The sequence below is a fragment of the Castor canadensis genome, chromosome 8 (assembly GCF_047511655.1).
Source record: "Castor canadensis chromosome 8, mCasCan1.hap1v2, whole genome shotgun sequence".
NCBI lineage: Eukaryota > Metazoa > Chordata > Mammalia > Rodentia > Castoridae > Castor > Castor canadensis.
In genome coordinates, this window is record NC_133393.1 from 115,075,768 (window position 1) to 115,101,980 (window position 26,213).

The 26,213-nt window shown below is 35.4% G+C and overlaps 1 protein-coding gene across 2 annotated transcripts in view; it reads left to right on the forward strand.

Moving 5' to 3' along the window:
- The window catches only part of Glipr1l2 (GLIPR1 like 2), a 42,097-nt gene extending 18,063 nt beyond the window's left edge, over nt 1–24,034 (forward strand). The window contains exons 2-7 of one of the 2 annotated variants that reach the window (XM_074081782.1): nt 1,437–1,682; nt 4,640–4,743; nt 18,633–18,718; nt 23,093–23,119; nt 23,202–23,365; nt 23,426–24,034. In XM_074081782.1, the coding sequence (XP_073937883.1) occupies nt 1,437–1,682; nt 4,640–4,743; nt 18,633–18,718; nt 23,093–23,119; nt 23,202–23,365; nt 23,426–23,569 (771 nt within the window). In that variant the 3' untranslated portion in view covers nt 23,570–24,034. Of the gene's footprint in view, nt 1–1,436; nt 1,683–4,639; nt 4,744–18,632; nt 18,719–23,092; nt 23,120–23,201 lie in introns of both variants that reach the window. The other variant, XM_074081781.1, reaches the window with a different exon arrangement.
- The last annotated feature ends 2,179 nt before the right edge of the window (nt 24,035–26,213 follow it).

The window sequence follows — 26,213 nt, forward strand, 5'->3', positions numbered from 1 at the left end:
CATAGTAGGTTCTACTGTCTAGGATTATGTACTAGGATACTGTATGTTGTGTTCACACCACAACAAAACTACCTAACACATTTCTCAGAATGTATCTTTATTGCCAAGTGTGTATTACTGTGGTAATAATGATGCATATCTTCTAGGATTATTGTGAAAAATATGAAAGTAAATGAGAGTACATAAAAATTAAAATAGTGACTGGTGCATGATAAAGTATGCAAACTGTACAAATTAGTAGGAAGACAGCCACGGGGCATTGTTTGAAAATGAAAAACAGTATAAAAGGGTATTAAGTGATTACATGAGTCGTAGGTTATCCATGCTATAGAATACCATGTAGAGTTTGTAAAAATTAAGCAGATCTAGTCGTCTTAGTGTAGAATAATCTCTATGTGAAAAATGCACGTTGCAGGCCAGTAATATTGTATATGGTGTGCTTACAATAGTATAAGGGAAAAAAATCACAAAATGCCCATTTAAAACAACCAAACCTATATTTGAAAGTATGTGTATGTATAGAGATAGAGAAAGTATATATAGGCATTTTTTAACAATGACTGCCTTTGGGGAGGAAAGTACTGGGGGATTTTATAAAGATCTGATTTGTTTATTTTCTTTGTTGTATTTATGTATATCTGTGGAATTAACAAAGAAAACTAAGAATATCTTAGTAATGGTTTTCAGAAATGTTTACTTTCTAATATAGTATAAAATATGTACTTACTATTTTGATTTGACAAATATTTTGACAATTTTTCTAGTGTGTTGTTTTGTTGTCCTTAACTAATCAGTAAACTTAATGATCCTCCAAATGATAAAAGCATATATCTCTGGATATTTACAGATCACGGGAGTAGCCTCTTGCGATACTTTCTAACATCTCTGAGAATTTCCGTTAAAGCTTACATCTGACTCTTTTATAAGTTTACCAACATATGTTAAAGTTATATAAATCAATATGTAGTATCTTACTCTCCTAACAATAAACAACTGGAGAACAAAATTTATGCTTACTTCTCATTTTATTTCTCAAAACATAGTATTTTGTATATAATGAGTATTCAATAAATAGTTCTGAGATAATATTTTAAATTACTCTATTGCCAAGTACAAAAGGGCTTGAGATTAAAAACATATATTCTGAGCAGACTACATGTAAGCAATTGTGTAACTGTAAACATACCACATATAAAAGTATTACAACAATTTTCATTATCTGTTATTCTAGTACTTCAGTTACAAATATATCATGGTCCTTTGTCTTAGGAAATGGATACTTAATTTATGATTATCTCAAAAAGACTTTCTCATAGAAAGTCCACAAGTGAGACAAAGCTCGAATGGATCTCCTTAAACTTGAGAACTTCAGAAAATTATTTAGAGTACAGATAACCTTAGTATTGTTTGTTTTTCCTGCTTTTTTTCTTTTTCAGACTTGGGATGTAGCGTTATCACGAACTGCCAGAGCATGGGGGAAAAAATGTGTATTTGAGCGTAATAGTCATTTAGAAGACTCTCAAATGGCCCATCCTACCTTTAATGGTATTGGTGAAAATATGTGGGTTGGCCCTGAAAATGAATTTACTCCATCTATTGCTATCAGAAGTTGGTATGCAGAGAGGAAAAAGTATGATTTAAAAAATAACACTTGCTCTGATGACTGTTCTCATTATATTCAGGTATGTAATTTTTATATTGTTATTAAATTCAATAGACTTCTTAATTTATGTTTCAAATTTATAAGAACTCAAGTGGTAAAATTACTATTTCAAGAAAAGTCAAAATTCTAACTAGCCTTGTATCTTCAAAATGTTCGTAATTCTATCTGTGAAATATACAATCAAAACATTTCTTTATATATAGTAAATCTCATCTCTATACTCCAAGATCAAATGTACTTTTCTAAAATAAATAAATATTTATATAAATATATATAGTGAATGCTGAAAAAGGAAGTAAGAATCCAGTAAATAAATGTCACATACAGATTAGTGATCATAAACAAAAATGATAGATTTGACAGCTTTTACATAGATCAGTATACATACTGCTATATAGCTGATTGATTAAAACATTGTAAATGCAAATACTATTATATCCATGCCTCATGTCCAGTGATCCTCCCTTATACCTTTTACCCCAGGAATGCAGGGCCACTTTCATTTCTTGCACACATCTTTACTATTTCACATATCCATTGTTTAATTACCATCTATTCATAAATCTGGTACTACACTGAGGGTAGAGACCTTGTCTTCTCATCCATGTATTCTCAGCACAGCAACATGACATTATTTAGTCTTCACTAAAAATTTGTATCAGGAATCCAGAAATTTCAAATGAACTCTCAAGTTTATTTAAGACACAATTGTTTTTCAATCAATAGACTTTGATATCATGTTTTAGGTAAAACTTTAGAATTGTTCATTTTGAACTCATGTCTTTTCCATCAAATTAATTGTGCATCAAAGAATATTTACCTGTTTTTTCCCCATGGTTTTTGTGAGACAGGGTCTCTATATAACTCAGGTTGGCCTCAAACTTATGATCCTCCTGCCTTTGGCTCCTGGGTGCTGGATTCTAGGTGTGTACCACCACATCCTGCTCTTTCACTCTTCTTTTGATCAGTTCTTCTCTAGAAAGTTATGGTGATTCTTCTTTGTCATACTTATATCCAAGTTAGACTTCCTAGACAGGTGTGGCAGTAGATGCCTGTCATCCCAACTACTTGAGAGGCAGGAGGATCAGGAGTTCAAGGTCAACCTGAGCAAAGTTAACAAGATCCTATGTCAAAAACAAAGACAAAAGGGTTCAGGGTATAGCTTAAGTGGTAGAGTACTTGCCTACCAAGCATGAGGCCCTGAGTTCAATCTCCAGTACAGGAAAAGAAGTTAGACTTCTCAATGTAATTTTAATACTCTCAGTAAAGTAACCAAATCTACTCCCTGCCCCGTTACTATACTCTTTATTTTATGCTCCTTAATCCTAATTTTCTACACATTATTTATCTGCTTGACTTCATTTTCATTTTCTTCTTTTTCAGTACTGAGAATGGAACTCAGGGCTCAGGGCCTTACATGTTAGGCAAGTGCTCTATGGACTGAGCTACATTCCTAGCTCACATTTGATTCTCAATTTTTTAATGTATTACTACTCTATTTCTTTAAGAATCAAACTTTTAAAATCACTAAAGTTTGAGATAAATGAAAAAAGAAAGGTGTTTAGCAAAACAAGTACTTTTGTTTATGAGAAGTGCTAAAAATATTTAGAAATATAGCAGTCATACAGAGAATTTCTGGAATGTCTTTCATTATTCCCATCTTTTTCACTCCAATTCAGGATGCGTTTTTCATTTTATAGGCACCAGATCTTTTTCTTGTTCACCTTTTTTCTCCTAATGAAAGCCTGTACTTTGTTGTTGTTTTTCTAACATGAGTCTGGAGTTCAGGGCCAGATATGAATGGGTGCTTTAAATTTGGGAAGTGGATAGATCAGTGCTGTCCAACATGTCAACCACTAGCTATACGTGGCAATTGAAGTTTTTTTCTTTCTTTTATTTTATCATTTTTACATTTACTTACATGTGTATACATTGTTTGTGCCACCTTCCTCCTCTTCCCCTCTCCCCCTCACCCCCACTTCCAGGCAGAACCTGTTCTGCCCTCTTGTTCTCTGATTTTGCTGATGAGAAAACATAGGCGATAATAAGAAAGACATAGTGTTTTTGCTAGTTTCAGATAAAGATAGTTACACAGAGAGATCCCTACTGTTGCTTCCATGCACAAGTGTATTGCAATCCACATTGGTTCATCTCTGCCAGACCTCTTCACTACTTCCTGGTCACTTTCCCATAGTGGCCTCTGCCAGTTTAAGATTACTTTATTCACTCCTCTACAGTAAGCACTTCAACCACATTCAAGTTTTTGGTTTCCTTCCCTTCCCCTATTCCTCCCGTGCGTGTTCTCCCCTTAGTGTGTGACCCATGTCAAATAACATTAATACATTTGTTTTGGGTCCATAATCCACATATGAGGGAGAACATGAATGCATATATTAAAAGCACAGAAAGATCTCAAATAAATAGCCTCACACTACATCTCAAACTCCTAGAAAAACAAGAACAAGCAAAACCCAAAACAAGCAAAAGGAGAGAAATAATAAAAATAAGGGCTGAAATTAATAAAATAGAGACCATATTTTATTTTATCTTGTAATCTTGCTTCCACAACAAAAAGAGAGATGCTGATACTATTCAATTACTGTTTACATGTGTATCTCTTTGCTTCCCTTCTATGATCTATCCTTTTTTTCTCCCTCTTATTAACAACTTTCATTTTTAAAAGTTTTTCTCCTTTCTTTCTAATCTTCCTTCCTCTCTGCCAATGACCTAGAACTTTGTAATTAAACCAGCTGTTGGAAATCGCTCTGAAGCATTACTCAGGATCAGTGTCCTTCAAACTGTTCTTCCTAATACAGTACTGGTGTTTCTCTAAATACTTGTGTCTAAATGAAAAATAATTCATACTCCTTGAATTGCTTGATTAAAGGTTCTGTGTAAATGGAATATATTATGTATAAAATAAGAGAGTAAATATTTAGAATTAAATTTTGTGTTTTTTTGAAAACTTTATTTTAGCTTGTGTGGGACAACTCTTATAAAGTTGGTTGTGCTGTTACATCATGTTCAAGAGTTGGACAGATTATTCATGCAGCACTTTTCATATGTAATTATGCACCAGGGTAAGTTACTTTAAATTAAAAAACATAAAATTAAATTGAGAATACTTCAAACTTTTCTCCTAGCTTCTTTTTTTTTTAATTCCTTGGTTCCAATTCTTTTTTTAAAAACTTTCTTTTTTTAAATTTTATCATTTCTACATGTGTATACATGGTTTGGACCGTCTCTCCCCTGCACCTCCCCCCACAACCCTGCCTCCCACACCCCCCACTTCCAGGCTGTCCTAGTTTCTAATATATTCTTCTAAATGTTTTATGAACTGTAAAAGCATTAAAGATAAGGTTAAGTAAAGGCTTTATATTGAAGTATTTCATTTCCATAATGAAATAAGTCATAGCTTGAGCATATTGATTTTACTTATCAGCTAGCCAAGTGTTATTTCCAAAGAAATCTGAACTGTAGTATTATTTCATAATATCTACTGAATTACTACAGGATTCAAATTATTTCCCAAAATAATTTATTCCCTGATTTATAATAAAAGTCAAAAGAACGGAATGTTAGATATATTGAAATTTTGTAGTAAGAATTGTTTTAGGAATGCATCAGTTTCATAACTTAAAGGACACAACTGACCACACAGTGAAGGTTGTTTTATTAATGGAGGCTAGCTTATTATACATAGGAGTCATAATATCTCAGAGATGGAAGAACACTTCAAAGCCTCCCTGTCAAGCTATCCATATGAAGCTTGAATTCTTTTCACTTACTCCTATGTACCTATTTACCTTACCTCTGTTCCTACCATTGATGGGAAAACTGCTGCCTCCCAAAATAGCCTCCATTTCTGGAGAGCTCTATTGAAAAAGCTCCAAGCTTTCCTACAGATCAATATAATACTATAAATAATGTTGTTATAACTTCCAAATGGGTGAGGAAATATTCTAATCAACATCTTAAATAAAAAACAAAACCTTCACTACCTACTAAGATGGAAGAGGAATCTCTGCCAAATAAAACATTTTAGGACTAAATCAAACAGAAATGAGAAAAACAAACTTTGAATACAGATTATATTCCCTTAGATGGGGTAAGCAATAGAACTGTGTTATAAGACGAATAAAACTCAGAAAACCCTTTCCTGGTGAAAAGCTGGTAATGTTTATAGTCTTGGCAAGGAGATAAATACTTGAACATAAATAGATAATATACTTATTAGATAATAAAACATACCATCAAAAATAAAGCAGGAAAAGCAAATGAGTAATGACTGGTGTGGAAGAGAGATTAGGTAGTCCTAGAGGAATTGGCATGAAGCTGAAAACCACAAGATAAGAAGATGGCTAAAGAATATTCCAGGGGTGGAGTATGCGTAAAATCCCTGAGGTCATGTGAATTTAGCATGTCTCAGAGCTGAATAACTGTGATTAAAGGTAGGAGTTGAGTTGTGAAGAGTTAAGTAACAGCTAAACCAAATAGAATAACACAGGTCTTGTTAAAACGTTTGAAATTCATTCTAGGTGATGACAAAGCCACTGGAAGGTCTTACACAGTTGAGTAACATGATCTCATTTGTGCTTTGAAAAGAACAACTTCTTTTTTTTTAATTTGTTTTATTATTCATATGTGCATACAACACTTGGGTCATTTCTCCCCACTGCCCCCACCCCCTCCCTTACCACCAACCCCACCCCCTCCCTCTCCCCTCGACCCGCTCGATACCTGGCAGAAACTGTTTTGCCCTTATCACTAATTTTGTTGAAGAGAGAGATAAGCAATAATAGGAAGGAACAAATGTTTTTGATAGTTGAGATAAGGATAGCTATACAGGGAGTTGACTCACATTAATTTCCTGTGCGTGTGTTACCTTCTAAGTTAATTCTTCTTGAACTAACCTTTTCTCTAGTTCCTGGTCCCCTTTTCCTATTGGCCTCAGTTGCTTTTAAGGTATCTGCTTTAGTTTCTCTGTGTGAAAAGAACAACTTTTTAAAAAGATTACTCTGGGTGTTGTGTAGGCAAACCCAGAATATAATGAAAAATGTATACAAAGAAGTTCAGGCTGGGCATCAGTGGCTCACACCTGCAATCCTAGCTACTTGGAAGGCAGAGATCAGGAAGATCTCGGTTCGAAGCCAGACAGGACAAATAGTTTGTGATACCCTCTCTCAAAAACATCAAATGCAAAACAGGGTTGCTGGTGTGGCTCAAGTAGTAAGCACCTGCCTAACAAATGTGAGGCCCTGAGGTCATACCTGGGTACCAAAAACATAAATAAAATAAAACAAAAAGGAAGTTCAATTAGGAGGATGTTTCTATAACACAGGCTAAAGACTGTGCTCTCTTGGAATACAGTTTTAGCACATGAATTGGTTTTCTACTGTTGCCTATTGAATTATCACAAATGCAGTAATTTAAAACATAATTCATAGCCTGGTACAGTGGCTCACACCTGTAATCCTAGGCACTCAGGAGGTATGATAGGGAAGATCTTGGATCCAGTCCAGACTTGGCAAAAGTTAGCAAGACCCCTATCTCAACCAATAGCTGGGAACAGTGGGGTACACCTGTCATTCCAGCTGTGTGGAAAACAGAAATAGAAATATTGCAGTCCATGCCAAGCCAGGCAAAAATGTCGACTCTATCCCCAAAATTACTAAAGCAAAAAAGGGCTGGGGCAAGGCTCAAGTGGTGCCGCGCCTACCTAGTAAGCACAAGGCCCTGAGTTTGAACCTCAGTACCACAAAAATAATTAATTAGTCATTAATAATATAAAAAAGCAGCATTTACTTATTACCACAGTTCTATAGGTCATAAATTCACAGTGTAACTGGATTTGCTACTTATAACTTTAAAGCCCAAAATCTATCTGTCAACTGAACCCTTAATTAAAGGCTCTGGGGACAAATGTGCTTCCAGTCAAACTCATTGAGGTTGTCGTCAGAATTCAGTTCCATGTATTATGGAATTCAGGTCTCCATATCCTTGCTAGATGTCAGCCAGGCATTGCTGTCATCTAGAAAAGGCCCCAATATTTCTTGACAAACCACCCCCACTCCTGGCCATCTTCCAGTCAGCAAAGTCCTGTTAGTCTTCTCCTGCCCCTAATATTTGACTTCTCTTCTGTAACAAGCCAAAGAAAACTCTCTGCTTTTAAAAAGCCAAACTGACTAGACCAGCCCAGGTGGTAATCAGCTGATGCATTTGACTTTAAGGTTTTCTATATAATATGTAAACACCTGGTCCAGCATTGAACCTGTGAATTTGTTATTGCTAAATTACACATCCAGGCCAGGGACAGAAAGAGCACATCAATCTAGCTAACAACAAAGTCAGTCACAAAACAAAAATTAAATCAAGGGAAAGAAAACAGGCAATTAAAACCACCAACTAGCCTATCAAGAGCATAATTGCACAGCACCAAGTGGAGTGATGGAAAGAAGAAAAAGGAATGGAAACCACTTTCCTCAAAAAAATAATTCAATACAGGATTCAGTAGGAAATGAAGAAAATAGTTACCCAGTAACTGACCCCAACAAAACAATGATAAATGTCACTAAAAAGCCCAGTGACACCCACAAAAAAAAGCCCTCAAGAAGAAATCTTGCAAGAAATCACTGAGAAATTCATGGAGAAGATACTAGCATGGTTAACCAGAATGTGGAGATGCACTCAAGAAATTTCAAGACACCAAAAATAAAGAACAAGAGAAAACACAGAAATAAGTAAATGAACTCAGAGAGGACTTCAACAAACACCAAAGTAAAACAAAGGACACTATAGAAAAAGAGATATGAATTAAAGATGGCAACATAAAATGTAAAAGAGGAGTTGAACAAAGATATGAAAAACATCAGAATAAAAGAATCAAACAGAAATCCTGGAAATAAGAAGTCCCTTTAGTCAAACAAAAAACACAGTGGAAGGCTCTAAAGCAGACTAGACCAAGTGGAAGACAGACTCTCAGAGCTCAAAGATAAAATAGAAATTAAAGAAAAAACAGAAGAAATCTTAGTCAAACAACTCAAGAGCTGTGAAAGGAATATGCAAGAACTCAGAAATCAAAAGACCAAACCTCAGAATCATGAGCATTGAAGAAGGAGAAGAGGTGCAAGCCAAAAGGATATATAACATATTCAATAAAATAATAACAGAAAATTTCCCAAATCTCAAGAAAGTTTTGCCCATTCAGGTACAGGAATGTCTTTCAGGACACCAAACAGACTTAACCAAAATAGAACCTCCCCACAGCATATTATCACTAAAACAACAGTACAAAGAACAGAGAAAGAATATTGAAGGCTGTAAGAGAGAAAAAACAAATAACATAAAGGAAAAACCATAACAGCAGATTTCTCAATGGAAACCTTAAAAGCAAAAAGGGCATGGAGAGAGGTATTTCAGGCACTGAACAAAAATAATTTCAGCCCTAGGATAGTCTACCCAACAAAGCTATCATCCAAAATTGACAGAGCAATAAAAATCTTCCATGATAAGCAGAAACTAAAACAATATGTGACCACCAAGCCCCACTACAGAAGATTCTCCAAGGAATTCTGCAGACAGAAGATGAAAGCAAACAAAAACATGACAGGACAGGATGTATCAAACTGCAGGAAAAGAAAAGTCAGGTAATCAGAGAGTAGCATTGATTCAGCAGCACACAATCAAATCCTTATGCAACAAAAACAAGTAAATGGCAGGAATCACCACATACCTATCAATAGTAACACTAACTCAACTCCCCCAACAAAATACACCCTTTAGCAAACAAAATTAAAAAGGAAGGTCTGCTGGTAGAGTGGCTCAAGTGGTAGAGTGCCTGCCTAGCAAGTGTGAGATCCTGAGTTCAAACCTCAGTGCTGCAAAATAAATAAATAAAAGTCTGAAGAACTATAATATTATCAAAAAAATTTTAAAAATAAAAAGATCTGACAATCTGTTGTTTACAAGAGACCATCTTATTGACAGAAATAAACACTGGCTCAGGGTGAAAGGCTAGAAGAAAATTTCCCCAGCTAATGGCCCCTGAAAATAGGCAAGAGTAGCAATACTTATACCACTCAAAGTAGACCTCAAAATCACATTGGTTAAATGAGATAAAAGAAGGACACTTCATACTAATAAAAGGGAAAATACACCAAAAGGAAATAACAATTATCTACTTAATATGCACCCAAAGTCAGTGCACCCAATTTCATCAAACATACACTAAAGGACTTAAAAGCACATATAGACTTGAACATGCTGGTAGTGGGAAACTTTAATACCCCTCTATCACCAATAGATAGGTCATCCAAACAAAAAATCAACAAATCCTAGAACTAAGTGACACCATAGATCAAATGGACCTAACTGATGTCTACAGAATATTTCATCCAACAACAGCACAATATACATTCTTCTCAGCAGCCCATGGAACTGTCTCCAAATTAGATCATCTTAGGGCAAGCCTCAGCAAATATAAGAAAATAGAAATAATCCCTGCATTCTATGTGATCACATTGTATTAAAACTAGAACTCAAGAACAGAACATATGTAAATAATTGGAGGCTGAATAGCACATTGCTCAACCATTATTGGGTCATAGAAGAAATAAGAGAGGAAATCAAAAGGGCCCTGGAAGTTAATAAAAAGGAAAACACAACCTACCAGAACCTATAGGACACAGCAGAGGCAGTCCTAAGAGGAAAGTTTAAAGCTATGAGTGCATATATTAAAGGAACAGAAAGATCTCAAATAAATGACCTAATGCTACATCTCAAACTCCTAGAAAAAGAAGAACAAGCAAAACAAAACAAGCAGGAGAGAAATAATAAAAATAAGAGCCAAAATTAATGAAATAGAGACAAAAAAAATACAAAGAATCAATGAAACAAAAAGCTGGTTCTTTGAAAAAAATAAACAAGATTGACAAGCCCCTGGCAAATCTGACTAAAATGAGGAGCAAAAAGACCCAAAATAGTAAAATCAGAAATTAAAAAGGGAGATAACAACAAACACCAAGGAAATCCAGGAAAAAGACTACTTTGAGAACCTATATTCCAATAAATTGGAAAATCTTGAAGAAATGGACAAATTTCTAGATACTTATGACCATCCAAAACTGAACCAAGAGGATATTAAACACTTAAACAGATCTATAACATGTAATGAAATTGAAGCAGCAGTAAAGAATCTCCCAAAAAAAGAAAAGTCCAGGAACAGATTCTCTGCTGAATTCAACCAGATATTTAAAGAAGAACTAATACCAACACTCCTTAAACTTTTCCACAAATTAGAAAGGGAAGGAACATTGCCTAAGTCATTCTATGAAGCAAGTATTACAGTCATCCCAAAACCGGACAAAGACACATCCAAAGAGGAGAAATATAGGCCAATCTCCTTAATGAACATCAATTCAAAAATCCTTAAAAAAAAGATGGCAAACCGAATCCAACAACACATCAGAAAGATCATTCACTATGACCAAGTTGGCTTCATCCCAGGGATGCAGGGATGGTTCAACATACACAAATCAATAAATGTAATACACCACATTAATAGAAGCAAAGACAAAAACCACTTGATCATCTCAATAGATGCAGAAAAGCCTTTGATAAAATTAAACACCATGATAAAAGCTCCAAGAAAACTAGGAATAGAAGGAATGCACCTCAACATTATAAAGGCTATATATGACAAACCTATAGCCAACATCATACTTAGTGGGGAAAAACTAAAACCATTTCTCTTAAAGTCAGGAAGGAAACAAGGATGCCCATTCTCTCCACTCCTATTCAACATAGTCCTAGAATTCCTAGCCAGACCAATAAGACAAGAAGAAGAAATAAAAGGAATACAAATAGGTAAAGAAATAGTCAAAGTATCTCTATTTGCAGACAACATGATCCTATACCTCAAAGTCCCAAAAAAACTCCACCCAAAAACTCCTAGACACCATAAACAACATTAGCAATGTAGCAGGATACAAAATCAACTTACAAAAAATCAGTAGCCTTTCTATACACCCACAATGAACAAAATGAGAAAGAATATAGGAAAACAATTCCATTTACAATAGCCTCAAAAAAAATCAAATACCTAGGTATAAACTTAACAAAGGATGTAAATGACCTCTACAAGGAGAGCTACACTGAAAAAGAGATTGAGGAAGACTACATAAGCATGGGAAAGATCTCCCATGCTTATGGATTGGCAGAATCAACATAGTAAAAATGGCTATACTACTAAAAGCAATCTACATGTTCAATGCAATTCCCATAAAATCCCAACGACATTCATCACAGAGATTGAAAAATCTACCCTACAGTTCATTTGGAAACACAGAAGACCACAAATAGCCAAGGCAATACTCAGCAAAAAAAGAGCAATGCTGGAGGTATCACAATACCTGACTTCAAACTATACTACAGAGCCATAGCAATAAAAACAGCACGGTACTGGCACAAAAACAGTGGAACAGGACAGAGGACCCAGATATGAATCCACACAAATATACCCACCTTATTTTTGACCAAGGCACTGAAAACATATGATGGCGGAAAGACAGCCTCTTCAACAAATGTTGCTGGGAAAAGTGGTTATCTGCCCACAGAAAACTGAAAGTAGATCCATGCCTGTCACCCTATATTAATGTCAACTCAATGTGCAGTAATGACCTTAATATCAGACCTGAAACATTGCAGTTAGTAAGGAAAGAGCAGGGAATACTCTGGAAGCACTAGCTATAAGCAAGGACTTCCTCAGTAGAACTCTAGCAGACCAGCAACTAAAAGAAAGGATGGACAAATGGACTACATGAAATTAAAAAGCTTCTGCACAATTGAAATGGTCTCTAAATTGAAGAGACCACCCACAGAGTTGGAGAAAATATTTGCTAGCTATACATAAACAAGGGACTGGTAACCAGAACATACAGGGAGCTCAAAAAACTAAACTCCCCAAAAGTCAATGAACCAATAAAGAAGTGGAAAACTGAACTAAACAGAACTTTTTCAAAAGAAGAAGTCCAAATGGCCAAAAAACACATGAAAAAGTGCTTACCATCCCTGGCCATAAAGGAAATTCAAATAAAAACCACACTAAGATTCCACTCTACTCCTGTTAGAATTGCTATCATCAAAACACCACCAACAGCAAATGTTGGCAAGGAGGTGAGGGAAAAGGAACCCTCATACACAGCTGGTGGGAATGTAAACGAGTACAATCACTTTGGAAAACAATACAGAGGCATCTTAAAAAACTAAACATAGGTCTGCCATATGATCCAGCAATACCATTCCTAAGGATATACCCAAAGGAATGTGACTCAGGTTATTGCAAAGGCACCTGCTTGCCTATCTTTACTGGAGCACTATTCTCAATAGCCAAGGTATGGAAACAGCCAAGATGCCCACTACTGACGAATGAATTAAGGAAATGTGGTATTTACACACAATGGATTTTTATTTAGCCACAAAGAAGATAAAAATTTTGTCATTTGCAAGTAAATGGATGGACCTGGAAAACATCATCTTAAACCAAGTTAGCCAGGTTCAGAAGGCCAAAATCACATCCTCCCTCATATGCAGATTATAAACCTAAAACAAATGCAGTAATATTATTGGACAAGGGTCACACAAAATTATTTTTAAAAATATATTGCCCAGCACTGAAGGCAATACCTGTAATCCTAGCTACTCGGGAGGCAGAGATCAGGAGGGTTGCAGTTCGAAGCCAGCTTGGGCAAATAGTTTACAAGACCCTATCTTGAAAAAACCCATCACAAAAAAGAGCTGGTGGAGTGGCTCAAGGTGAAGCCCTGATTTCAAGCCCCAGTACCACAAAAAAAAATGTATTTATGATTCTGATAAATATTACTATGCATTCATCACTTGCACCATTTTCGTATTACAGAATTTCTCTACATCATGTAAAAGAGGGCCAGTTTCCTAACTCTCATCTAAGACAATATATTCTCAAACATTTTGCTGTTTCTAGTTTGAGCTCAGTATATTTTAATTTTCATCTCTGTAGAGTTTCTCTACCATTTGCGTGAGTTGAGTCCAGTGAGAGGTGAAGCAAAGAGTGTTCATTGCTTACAGACAGGCAGTAAGAACAACCAGAAGGCTAGGATTGTGGTGAGCGGGAACTCCCAAGGCTTTGGAAAACTTCGTAGGGAGAAGCAGGTTTCTCATGTCACATCGCAGCTGAGGGCTCTGAAAGCACTCTACCCTAGGTGTTTTTTTGTGTTTGTTTTTACCATGGGCACATCTTGACTTACTGAACTCAAGCATTGCAGACTTATCTGTCCCAGGTAGGATGAAGTTGTAGCCTGGGCTGTTCCCAACTTTTCCTCTTTATCTCAGGACACCACATTTTCAGCACATTCTACAGTTAGTCTGAGAACTACAGGTGGGAGGGAGGAGAGCTGGGTTGACCAAGGCCCTCCTGGAACCTACCCCCCATAATCGTATTTCAGTAGAGTTTAGGTATCTTTTTGTGTGTTATAGAAAATTTGTATCTCATTTTCTGAGACCTTACTGCTCCTACACAGAACTACTTTTCTGTTAAGATACTGGATTTTTGGGCTGGAGAAGTGGCTTAAGTGTAGAGCGCCTGCCTACCAGCTTGAGGCCCTGAGTTCAAACCCCAGTACCACCAAAAGAAACAAACAACAGCAAAAAAAAGTTGAACTTTTAAAATTATATGAATACTTTATATATCAAGAAACTTAGTTCTTTATGCAATACAATTTACAAATATTTTTCCCACTTGAGGTTTAACTTTTGAACTTATTTATGATGAAATTCATTTTTACCAAATAGAATTATTATAGAGAAAGTATCAACATTGTTTTCATTGGTTTTGAAGTTTGTGCCATATTTAGATATGCCTTCTCCAAATGTTATTACTATTTTTAATTACATAACATTTTCTTCTATGAATTTTTTTATGCTTTAAATATGTGACCCATTTTCTTCTGAACATTTTATATGTTAGTATAAAAATTAGTCTTCTGCCATAAAGACTGCAAAAAACATATAAACAACTCTTTTCAGGCATTAGAAAACAACCAATGTGGGACTATGATATTTATAAATAGGAAATAAATCCATGGGAACCCCACATTTGTCCTGGTCTTTTCCCCAAAAGTGTTCCCTCAAAGCAGGCTGCTTCTCAGCAGCCAGAGAAGCAGAATCCAAGTAAAGAACATGTACTTTACTGGGTAAAGAAAATATCAATGTCTGTTGATGCTTGGGTATCTGGTATTTAGGATTGAGATCTCAAAGAGGAAGGAACTCCAAAATCTATGTAAAAATTCTCTGTGGGTCCTCCACTAGCTATAAGGTGCACTTCTCAAGGCAAGATTATGGCTTTGTTCAGAGACTAAAGAACTGCACAGAGATGCACAGCACTGAGAAGATAGAGTTGCCGTTTGAGCCAAAATGAGATTTTGGCTAACGTTCTGGGAATTCTTTTGAAGTCCCAGAATGGCCATGCCTTAAGAATAAGAACTATTCCCTAAAAGTAAGGAGCATCACAGGAATAAGGAAAATACTAATGTAGAGTTATCTAATACTAAAACCAAGCCTCAACAGGATTGATGTTATCTGCCAGTAACAACTGCCAGACAAAACTCACCATTTTAAAAGAAATCCAATATGATGGTTAATTGTGTGAGTCAACTTGTCTAGGCTATGGTACCCAGTTGCTTAGGCAAACCCATCTAGGTGTTGCTGTGAAAACATGTTTCAGATGTGATTATTATTTAAACCAGTAGACTTTGAGTAAAGCAGATTATCCTTCATAATGTGAGTCAACCTCATCTATTCAGTTGAGAATCTGAGGCCTCTGGAAGAGAAAGGAAATTGCCTTCAGACTCCCTCCTTCAGGCTCAAGATGACAACATCAGTACTGCTTGAGTTTGCAGCTACCAGCCTGCCCTATAGATTTCACTGGTCCCCAAAATCATAGGAGCCATCTCTGCCATCTCTCTCTATCTATTTCTCTCTCTCTCTCTCTCTCTCTCTCTCTCTCTCTCTCCCTGTCCCTCTACCTCTTTGTGTGTGTACACATTATATACATCCATTAGTTAATGTTTTTCTGGAGAATCCTGAATAATACATATTTTTATTCCAGCAGTGGGATTTAAGCCCACAAATAGTATTGGCTTTCTGGAATATATAGTGACAAAGCAGCTTGCATCGTACCTGGACCTGTCCTATCTTCTCTAAGCCCCTCTGAAAAGTAACATCCAGTAGGTCATCCAATAAGTGAGCTGCAACAGAACATATTGCTAAGATGAGTAAGGGAGTTTTACAGACATTCATACAAAGTGAGATGATTTTGCATATGCAGGGTAATTTGATGCAGAAAACAATGGGATTCAAACTTTCTTTGACATTGAATAGGCCCAGGAAATAGTTAAGGAGTTTGGGACAAAGACAGATACACTAGATGTGTGGGTAGAAGAGCCAAAATAGGATCCTTAAATATATTATCTTCCTTGTTGCTTCTTGCGTTATACTTTTCTCCAGCTTATTGGAATATATAAGTCTTCTTGGAAAAGCTATAGATCTTCCAGATATAAACCAGAAGCTAGTGTTGTGATGTTTCTCTGATATATGAAAATAATGAAAATGAAAGGAGTTGTGGGTGGTTCAGTTGCTCTGGCTATATGAATTAGGAAAATAATATTCATTTGATGTGCTCTAATGAGTCTAGATGGAAAATTTTGAGGAATCTGCCCTCAAATTGTAACTGCTAGATTGTCATTCCAGGAGCCTGGATTACTTCCTTGATGAACAAGATGTTCGCAGATATGGGCTAGTGTAAGTAAACAGAGTTTCCACCATCACAAGAACTGTGTTATTCTGGGAGACTATGCATCTATTACATTTGCATAGTGGCCTTCTAATGTACTTGGGGTTGGAAACAGGTATAGCTTTTGTTAGGCCACCCAAGCCACATGTCCTTATCTAGAGCTTGGACACATGTCCTAAAAGTGGCAAAGTATTGAAGGGATGGCCAGATTGAAGGCTAAGAAAAGTTCCAGTGAACTTTGTTCAGAGTCTTGACTTGCTCTCAGTGAACCACTGGGCTATTTCTTAGAAAAAAATGCCCAAAGAGAAAGCATTTTATCTGTTTCTTCAGGCATCACCAAGGCAGCTGTGAACTTTCAGTGAATTTGGCTGATTACAGTTTTGGTAGTTGCCTCCTAATCCACCCAACAATTCTAATGGTAGTTGGGAGTTGTATTGCTGATTCAGACTTGAGTTGATTTAAATTCAATTTCTTAGAAACTCTGAAATAGAGTTGACATAGGAAGAGTATTAGCTTGGCATAGTAATGATTATAAAAATCAATTTTGAAAAAGAGAACTCATTATATTCTAGCATAGTATATATTTATTTGTTTGTTTTGTTTTGCCTTTCCAGAGTTTTTCCAAACTACCGTTATCAGACATTTTGATCACAGGGTGATTCACCTATGTTCCAGGCCTCAAAAGCAGCCCTTATAGTGAGTAGCTTTTTGCATGCATACAAAGGCAAAGGTCTCCCATCTTCTAGTCTTAGGAGAGGATAAGCTTTGCTTTCATGTTGGCAGTATCTGTTTCAGTGATAAAGCATTAGAATAGGAAACATAGACTGTAGGTGAAGATAACTAGATCAAATTCTTCAGTTTCTGGCTCACTGGTGTTCTGGATGAGTTCTAAACAAAATGCATTTCCTCCTTGAAATATTTTAATAGTAGGATAGTGAAATTAGAGAAGTTATATAAGATCTGCCAGTAACCACAAACCTCTGGATGTCCTTGATATACTACAATGTTTGCAATATACACGTATCAGATCCCTTACTGGTTATCACCAAAACCTTTTTGATTAAATAAGATATGGTTCATATATTTAAAATTCAGATTTGTGACTATTTCTTAGGTTTGGCCATTCTTTGAGGTGGCCTATGGTGGCCAAACAAGGGACTTAGATGTCTATAATGTTTTTTCTATTACTTCTACCTGCCTGCTAAATAGACAGGTAATCCTGTTTAAATGATCAAGATTAACGACCCTCCACCAATCAGAAGTATCTTTTCCCTACATATCACCTCTCTCTTTCCTATGCTAGCTTCTTTGTATAAACTTCCCAATTCATATCTACTTGGGTCCCCTGTTCCTTCTTTAGCTCTAAGCAATTTCTCACTTCTCTCTTCAGTTCTCTACAGTAAACTAAATCAAATTTATAAAATCTCACTGGAATTTTCTTATTTGTATATAATTTGCTAATTATATTAAATGTCTATGTATTTTTCACATAGACTCCAAAGTAATCCATAAAGTTGGGTTTTGGAGACAATAGGCATTTCAGGATTTTGTAAACTCTTCAGGTAATTAATATATCACTTTAGGGAACATTTCATTTTTGTCAACCAGAAAGCAATTAATTATAAAACATTCTATGACATCTTTTTTTTTTTTTTGGTGGGACTTGGGTTTGAACTTAGGCTTTGTACTTTGCAAAGCAGCTTCTCTACTACTTGAGCTACACCTCTAATATGACATCCAATTCAAAAGGAACCTTTTGCTAAAAATTAAAATAAAAGAAACTGTAAAATCTACTCATATTTAATTTACAGTACTCTGTTTCAAGGACATAGGAACCACTTTCAGATGAGAATGATTCTGGAGTGTGAAAAGAAAGATTAAATCTCAAATTTAACTACTTCCTTGAGTTCATTTTCTTGGCAAACTCTGTTTTTTTGCTGTTGTTGCTGTGTTTGTTGTCTTTGCTGGCACTGGGACTTGAACTCAGGGTCTCCCATTTGCTAGCCAGGCACTCTCATGCTTGAGCCACTGTACCAGCAAGTCCATTTTCTTAATTAAATCACCTTCTTATACTAAACTTGAAATCTCCTTATTTAAATAACATGTAAAAATTGAGTCTTTTCTTATTTTCTCCTTTTTTTGTAGAGGAACTGTAACAAGAAGGCCTTATGAACCAGGAATGTTTTGTTCTCAATGTGGCCCTCGTGACAGATGCACAGATCTTCTATGCAGTAAGACAAAGAAAATAACTGAAAAGTGAAAAGAACCCATAATTCATAAGACAAAAGTGAAGGGACTGAACGCTAGTTTTTACTGTGATACTAATGCTATTATTATATTATCAAAGAAGGATTTAGACAGTATCATTTTTACAGTTTTCTAAACTGCACAGTCTCTTCTGCTCCCTCTTATGTTCCTTCCCCTAAGAACATTCGAGAATGTGAGCTGTCAGTTATACCCTAGAAAAAACTTCACAGTTTGACAATAACTGCTTTAAAGAAAAGGATATTCCAAAGTATTTGCAAAGAAAAACAAAAACAAAGGAACACATGTTTAATAGCTTGTTTCCTCATTGTTTCCCTTGAGAAAACTGAAATCTCTCAAATATTCAGAGAACAAAATGTAGAAAATATGTTCAACTGAATTTTTCTTTTAATTTTTCCAAACATAAGAGCATACAGTCCAAAGCTATATCTGTAACTAGAATATACAATGTATAGAAGAATGTGATTGGGAATAAATTCAGAGCACATTATGCTTTTGTGTTTAAAAAAAAAAAGAAAGACACCACTAGTGGACAGTTTCAGTTTCACAATACTACTGCCTTTGCTTCACTTGAATCAAGATGTAAAATCTTGCTCTTCCTCTCCCCCTTTTCTTCTTTTTAAACAAAAGTTCAATCCTAGAGTCATTAAGAAGGTGTATTGATATCATAGACGTTAAACAGGATGACAAGGAGTTCACACAAGAGAGCATAGAAAGGGAAAGAATGGTGTCCACATGGAGTTGTGGCCCAGTATGGGGGGTCAAAGCCTTCCCAGAGAGAAGTGAGTATCCATATGAGGTCAGGCTTGCTTGGGATGTTAAACCCGGAGTGGGGTGAAGGGATGTCCATGCAAAGGTGGCTCATCACGTAGTATTCGGTGCCCACACAAGGTAAGGAAATGATCAACTTAAAGTGGAATGGAAAAGCTTAGAATAGGGTGTCAAAGTCTGAGCAGGCAAGTAAGGCATCAATAGTTGCTGAAGCTAAGTAGAATGAGGAGAAGATTCACCTACAGGGGTGACCTGATAGAACCTAAGCAGGAAAGGGGGCATCCATGCTTGGGGGCAACCTCACATAAGTTGTCAGAATCCAAACTAGGTAAGGAAGTCTTTAATGAAGGGAAAGTGATCTAGTGTGGGTAAGGTATTTCACTTTGATCACTTGGGTTATTTTTTAAGTTCTTTCATCAATGTTTTATAGCTTCCAGAACATGTTTTGTTAACATGATCCCCTACCTATTTCTTTCTTTTGTTTTTGTTTTCTTTATTTTTGCCTTTTTGGTTCATTTTTTGAGACAGAGGCTCACTATGTAGTCCAAGCTAGCCTATAACTCTCTGTGTAGCCCAAACTATACTCGAACTTGAATAACCTGCCTCATTCTCCTAGGTGCTGGGATTGCAGGTGTTACGGTTTATTTTAAGTGGCATTTTTAAGGTGTTTTTGTTACTGATTTCTAGCTTGATTCCACTGTGCCCAGAGAACATAGTGTATGTGAATCACAGGGGTTTTTTTATTTTTTATTTATTTATTCTTTTTTTGCTTTGAAATTTCTTTTGTCTGTACTAACATAGCTGCTCTAGCTTTCAGGTCATTTATGCTTAATTTTGAACTATCTGTATTATTTTATCTCCAATAAGTTTCTTATAGACAACATGCAGTTATGTCATAATCCAATCTGATAATCTCTGTTTTAATTGGTGTATTCAGACCACCTACAGTTAATAAAGTGATTCATATATTTGGGCTTTGTTCTACCATTTTGTTATTTGTTTGTCATTTATTTCCTTCTGATTTTTTCCACCTTCTTTTGGGTTACTTAAACATTTTTCCATATACCATTCAAACATCTTTTAGATTTTGACATATTTCTGTATAAAATTTTAGTAGTTGCCTAGGGATAACAACATGCATATTTAATTTTTCAGTCTGTTTAAAAATAATAGCTAACCACTTCAATTTGAATATACAAACTTTGCTACCATAGAGATCCCCTTACTCTCCCCATACAGCCCACTGTTGTCTAGACAGTGTATCTACATGGAAAAATGCCATCAGTTATGTACTTTTTTAACACTTAAGTGTATTTCAAAGAATTCAAATGGAAAAAAATAGCATATTGTATTTATACAGATAGTCTATTCTGTTTACCTCTTTGTGAATCTTCCTTCACTCCTGATATTCCAAGCTTATTTTCTGATATTCAAATTCTATATGAAGAATTTACTTTAGCAATTCTTTTATAATAAGTCTGCTAGCTATAAATTCCCTTAGTTCATCATTTCAAAATGTCTTTATTTCTTCCTTTTCATTGCCCTTTTTTTGGTTTTTTTTGGGTTTTGTTGTTTTTGCGGCACTGGGGCTTGAACTCAGGGCCTTCACCTTGGGCCACTCTACCAGTCCTATTTTTGTGAAGATTTTTCAAGATAGGGTCTTACAAACTATTTGCCCAGGATAGCTTCAAACTGTGATCCTCCTGATCTCTGCCTCCTGAGTAGCTAGAATTATAGACATGAGCCACTGGCACCACCCTGAATGCTATTTTTGGTGGATATAGAATTTTTTCCTTGAGAGTTCTATTCATTTTAGTACTTCAAAAATATCATGCTAGCAGGGCACCCAAGGCTCACTCCTGTAATCCTAGTTACTTGGGAGGCAGAGGCCAGGAGGATTGCAGTTTGAAGCCAGCCCAAGGAAAATAGTTCCAGAGACCCTGTCTCAAATTACCCAACACAAAACAGAGCTGACAGAGTGACTCAAGTGGTAGAGCACCTACAGCCTGATTTCAAACTCCACTACCACCAAAAAAAAAAGAAAAAAGAAAAAAAAACTTAAAAAGATGACCTCACCAAAAAAATGAATGGAAAACTTCAGTGAAAAATATTTATAAGCATTTAACCTTAATTGGTAGACTAAAAGCAAATCTATGATTAAGGTTACAAAGCAAAATGTAAATAAGTTTTACGAATATAAAAATATGATTAATAAAATTTTGGAGAAGAGAGAGATGTAGATGCTTATTTCCTTATCATTTATAGCCAGGGACCAAAGATACTAGTTAAGAGATGATAAATCAAACAATAGAGATATAAGTAAATATAAAAATATTTGAATGTTTAATGAAATGCAAACATAAAAGAAGAATTTAATCAATGAAAATTAGTAATAAGAAGGAAAGAAAAATTAAAAAAGAAGTATAGTGCTACATTATTGCTTACACTAAAGAATCAAAGACATAATCATACACAGAATAAAGAGAAAATGCAGAACTTACTGTGGATGATTCTTTTACAAAACAAGTTCTAATGCAGAAATCATTACATAAACTATGAAGAAAGAACAAGCACAAAATGCTAAAATAACCTCAAAGAACTACCAGAAGGTCCATCCTTCAACAATGTGCCTAAAGAGTAAGTTCTAAAAGTTCTCCTAGGGATAGTATCATTGCAAGACAAAACCCAGTTGACATTAGGCTCTCTATGTGTGTGAATTCATTTATCTTCCCATTCTCTTTCCTAGTGGAAATTAAGAATGGTTGTCTGAGTCTTTCTGCCCAATGAGCAGATGAAAGGGTATCTATTTCCTGGAAAGTATCATGATCTCATTGAACTAAGTAGCTAAAAATAATGAATGCCAGACTATAGAGTTCACTTTGCCATCTCAGAATGAAGAGCAACTGAAAGTCTCTGAAAATAAGAATTAAGTGAAGAAATTAATAATATCAATTTGGAGTTATCAAGGGGGAGAAAGAGATGGAAAAAAAGATGTAGAATTCTTCATTGTCAGAGACGGACCAAACAATCTTTAGAGATTAGAAGTGAAGTGACTTATGTAAGGTGACACAAAGATTTAGAAACAGAATTTCTGTAGGAATCCGTATCTCCTCGGTCTGTAGGGCCATGTTCTCTAGCCAACCAGGCTGATTTTACTGCAGGAGAATACATTGCACTTCATGATTGGTTACTGGTTGGAAGAGGGTCATCAAAGATGATGGCAGGATCCTAGGAACTAGGAGAATCGTGGCACTATTATTGGGAAAAAAATTGCAGTACTGTGGTTTTGAACTCACGGCTTCACACTTGCTGGGCAGGTGTTCTACCACTTGAGTTACTCTGCAGCCCTTTTTTTTGGGGGGGGGGGTGTGATGGGTATTTTCGAGGTAGGGTCTTATAAATTATTTGCCCCGGCTGGCTTCAAACTGCAATCTCGGCCTCCTAATCTCAGCCTCCCAAGTAGCTAGGATTACAGGTGTGAGCTGCTAGCACCCAGCTGAAAAAATTCTTCTGTTACAGAGAAAGAAGAAATCTTATGCAATTTCTTACAGATTTTTTTTTCTTTATAGGTAATGCAGATCGTGACCAAGCCATATGTATGTATTGGTGTCCTTTATTTCTTGAACTATTTAACTGCTTTATGTGAAATCCAGTTTTCAATTACTTCTTTATTTACAGATTACCCGTTTTGGTATCCACGTTGGGAAGTGCCTCGGCCAATTGTGTGTAATCCCATGTGCATGTTTACTTTATTACTGAGAACAGTATGTTTTATACTGTGTGTCATAATTGTTTTGATGGTACAGCCTCAGTTTCCAAATATCTTATTGGAACGACAGATGGTATTTACCCCTGAAGAATCTGAAAGAGAAAAACAAATGAAGGAATGGAAGAAGGAAGAGAAAATGGAGACAGAGGAGGAAAAACAGAAAAGAGAAGAAAAAGAGAAAGAGGAGAAGGAAGGGGAGGAGGAGGAGGAAGAAGAGGAGGGGGAGGAAGAGGAAGAGGAAAATGAAAAGGCAGAGAAAGAGGAAGAAAAAGATTAATCACCAACCAGCCAAGAGTATAATGCAAAAAAATTTTTAAATAGTATACTGAGCTTTAACAAAAAAGAAAGTGTACAAACCACAATTGTAACTCTTTTATTTCCTCTTTTCTATATTTATTCAACAAATTTAAATTTGAAAAACAAAAAATACAAACAGAAAACATGTCTACAAAGAATTAAGACAAGCCCTTATTAGATAAAAATGTAATAACCTGAACAGTAAAAAGAAATTAGACCAATCTAATTACCTTAAGATTTCACTATGGTATCCTGATAAAGGAGATAATTACTATTTTCTAAATATGCTTCCACAGAAAATTTCTGTGCCTTAGATACTTTTACCTGATAAAGAAGAGAATTTCTGTTTCCTAAGTGTTTTTACGGAAAATCTCAGTGCCTTAGATATTTTTACATAAGTTAATAAGTTTTTTAAATATTAAAATGCTTAGAAGCTTAAGGCCTCTACATGTTCATAACAACCATTTATTAAATATTGGCTTATTTTTATTATTACTATCATAATTATTGGTGATGGTGATATTTTCCAAGTGATATACAGATCTCAGATATTATTTATCTTTGTGATGTAAATTTGTGGAATGGTTTAAGTTGTTCCTGTACCTCCTGTTAAGAGAAAAATGTATTATTTCTACTTTGTGTTCAATATTTCATTAAGACTTGCTATAATTTGTTGTCACCAGAACCAATAAATGCCAAAATTTTAATTAGCTGTGATTGAATAGTATGGCTGCTTCCAAATTTATATGATAAAATAAAATACATTTTAAGCTATTTCCTTGTAGCTATTCAACATGCTTAATAACAGTTCACAAATTTATGAACAAAGATAAGATTATTTTCTGCTGGTAATACTAATAAATGAATTGAATAATATTCCCTAAGTTAGTGAAATACATCAAGTGGTATAAATTCTATGCTTATTAACTCCATTCTTCTTTAGTCATATAAATGTTACCATTAAAAACTATTCTGAAATGGGATAAGATGTGAATTCCAAAAAGTCTGAACTCTCCTCTGGTATTTAAGAATTTCTGGGGTTTTATTGTTTGTTTCATTTGCTTTGTCTTTCAAGAGTTCTGCATTTTAGAGACTAATTTTTTTGTTTCAATAAAGTCATCCCTTTTCTACCCAGCATCCTAAGAAAACAGCCTTAGGTAGAGAAATGGAGATGATTCTCTGTAGTGATTTTATTAATTATTATTATTATTATACATTTGTATTCTACTTCATAGCTTCCAAAGTGCCTTCACATAATTAGTTAATACTCAGAACCTCTCATTTTTAAAATGAGAAGTCTGACTGGGATTTGTGAAGTGGTTTAACCTAGGACTAATAGCAAATTAATTTCTGAACATTGTAAGCATAAATTCTTTATGACACCATGTTTAATTCCCACATATGACTTGTTATATATCTGAATGCTAAATTCTAACAGTGTATCCCTAATATTCTGCTTATTCTTCAGGCAATTTCATAGAATATGAAATTCCCCTCCCCAGACCCCATCCTGGCCAGACCTATGACAAACTGGAAACATTTTTGATTGTAATGAGTAGGGAGGTATCTAGTGGTAAAGGCCAGTAATGCTGCTAAACATCCTACAATACACTAAAAATTCACATACAACAAAGAATTATCTGACAGTACTGCCAAAGCTTCATTTTTACCCTGAAGAGATGTAAATTATTTATGCTTTGAATGTGGTGTTGCATTTTCCTTGAGCCTTCCTTTTCTGAAAATTGTTTTCTGTCCTCCCTCCCATCCCATACCCATTTGGGGACTGTGGGTACAGTCATTTGGTTGTTGTGATCCTGTCTTCCTAGTTCTAGGATTGTCCACTGACCGTAACTGATCCCAATTATAGTCTTTAGTTCAGGATACCAATAGACATTTACGTTTGGTCCTCCTAGGTATCTAAAGTTTTAATATGTAAAATACCAATGCTACTTAATTAGACTTCATGTAGAAAAAAAAAAAGAAAGAATGGAATACAAATAGAAAAGCAGTGGAAGGTTCTTGTCCCTGAGGCCTAGTTTTTAACTTTCCACATGAACTGTTTTGTTTTCCAGACTCTTGACTGTCCACCAAATTTCCCTTTTCCTTTAAGTTATTTTGAGTTGGATTTCTGTAACTGATTCAGGTGACAGAACCTTCTTCTTATATACTTATTTTCATTATTCTGAAATAGCATAAAAAATAATGGCACCGGGAGGGGGGAAAGGGAAGGTGGCCCAAATAATGTATATACATGGAAGGACATAAAAACAATAAAATAAAATTTTAAAAAATAAATAAATGCTCTTAAAAAATCAATTGAAATTCCAGTTTATGGATGTCCTTCATATCACTACATAGTTAGAGGAAAAAAGTGTCCTCTTACATTTTGTTTCCCAAGTCTATGTTCTGGATAGCATCTCTAACTCCCCAAACCCACATACCCTATGTTTCTGGAACCTTAGTTTTGAATTTTTTTTCTTTTCTTTTTTCTTCTTTTTCTTTTTTGGTGCTACCAGGGCTTGAACTCAGGATCTATGCCTTGAGCCACAGCACCAGCCCATTTTGTGTAGGTGTTTTGGGGTATTTTTGAGATAGGGTCTCTTGAACTATTTGCCCAGGCTAGC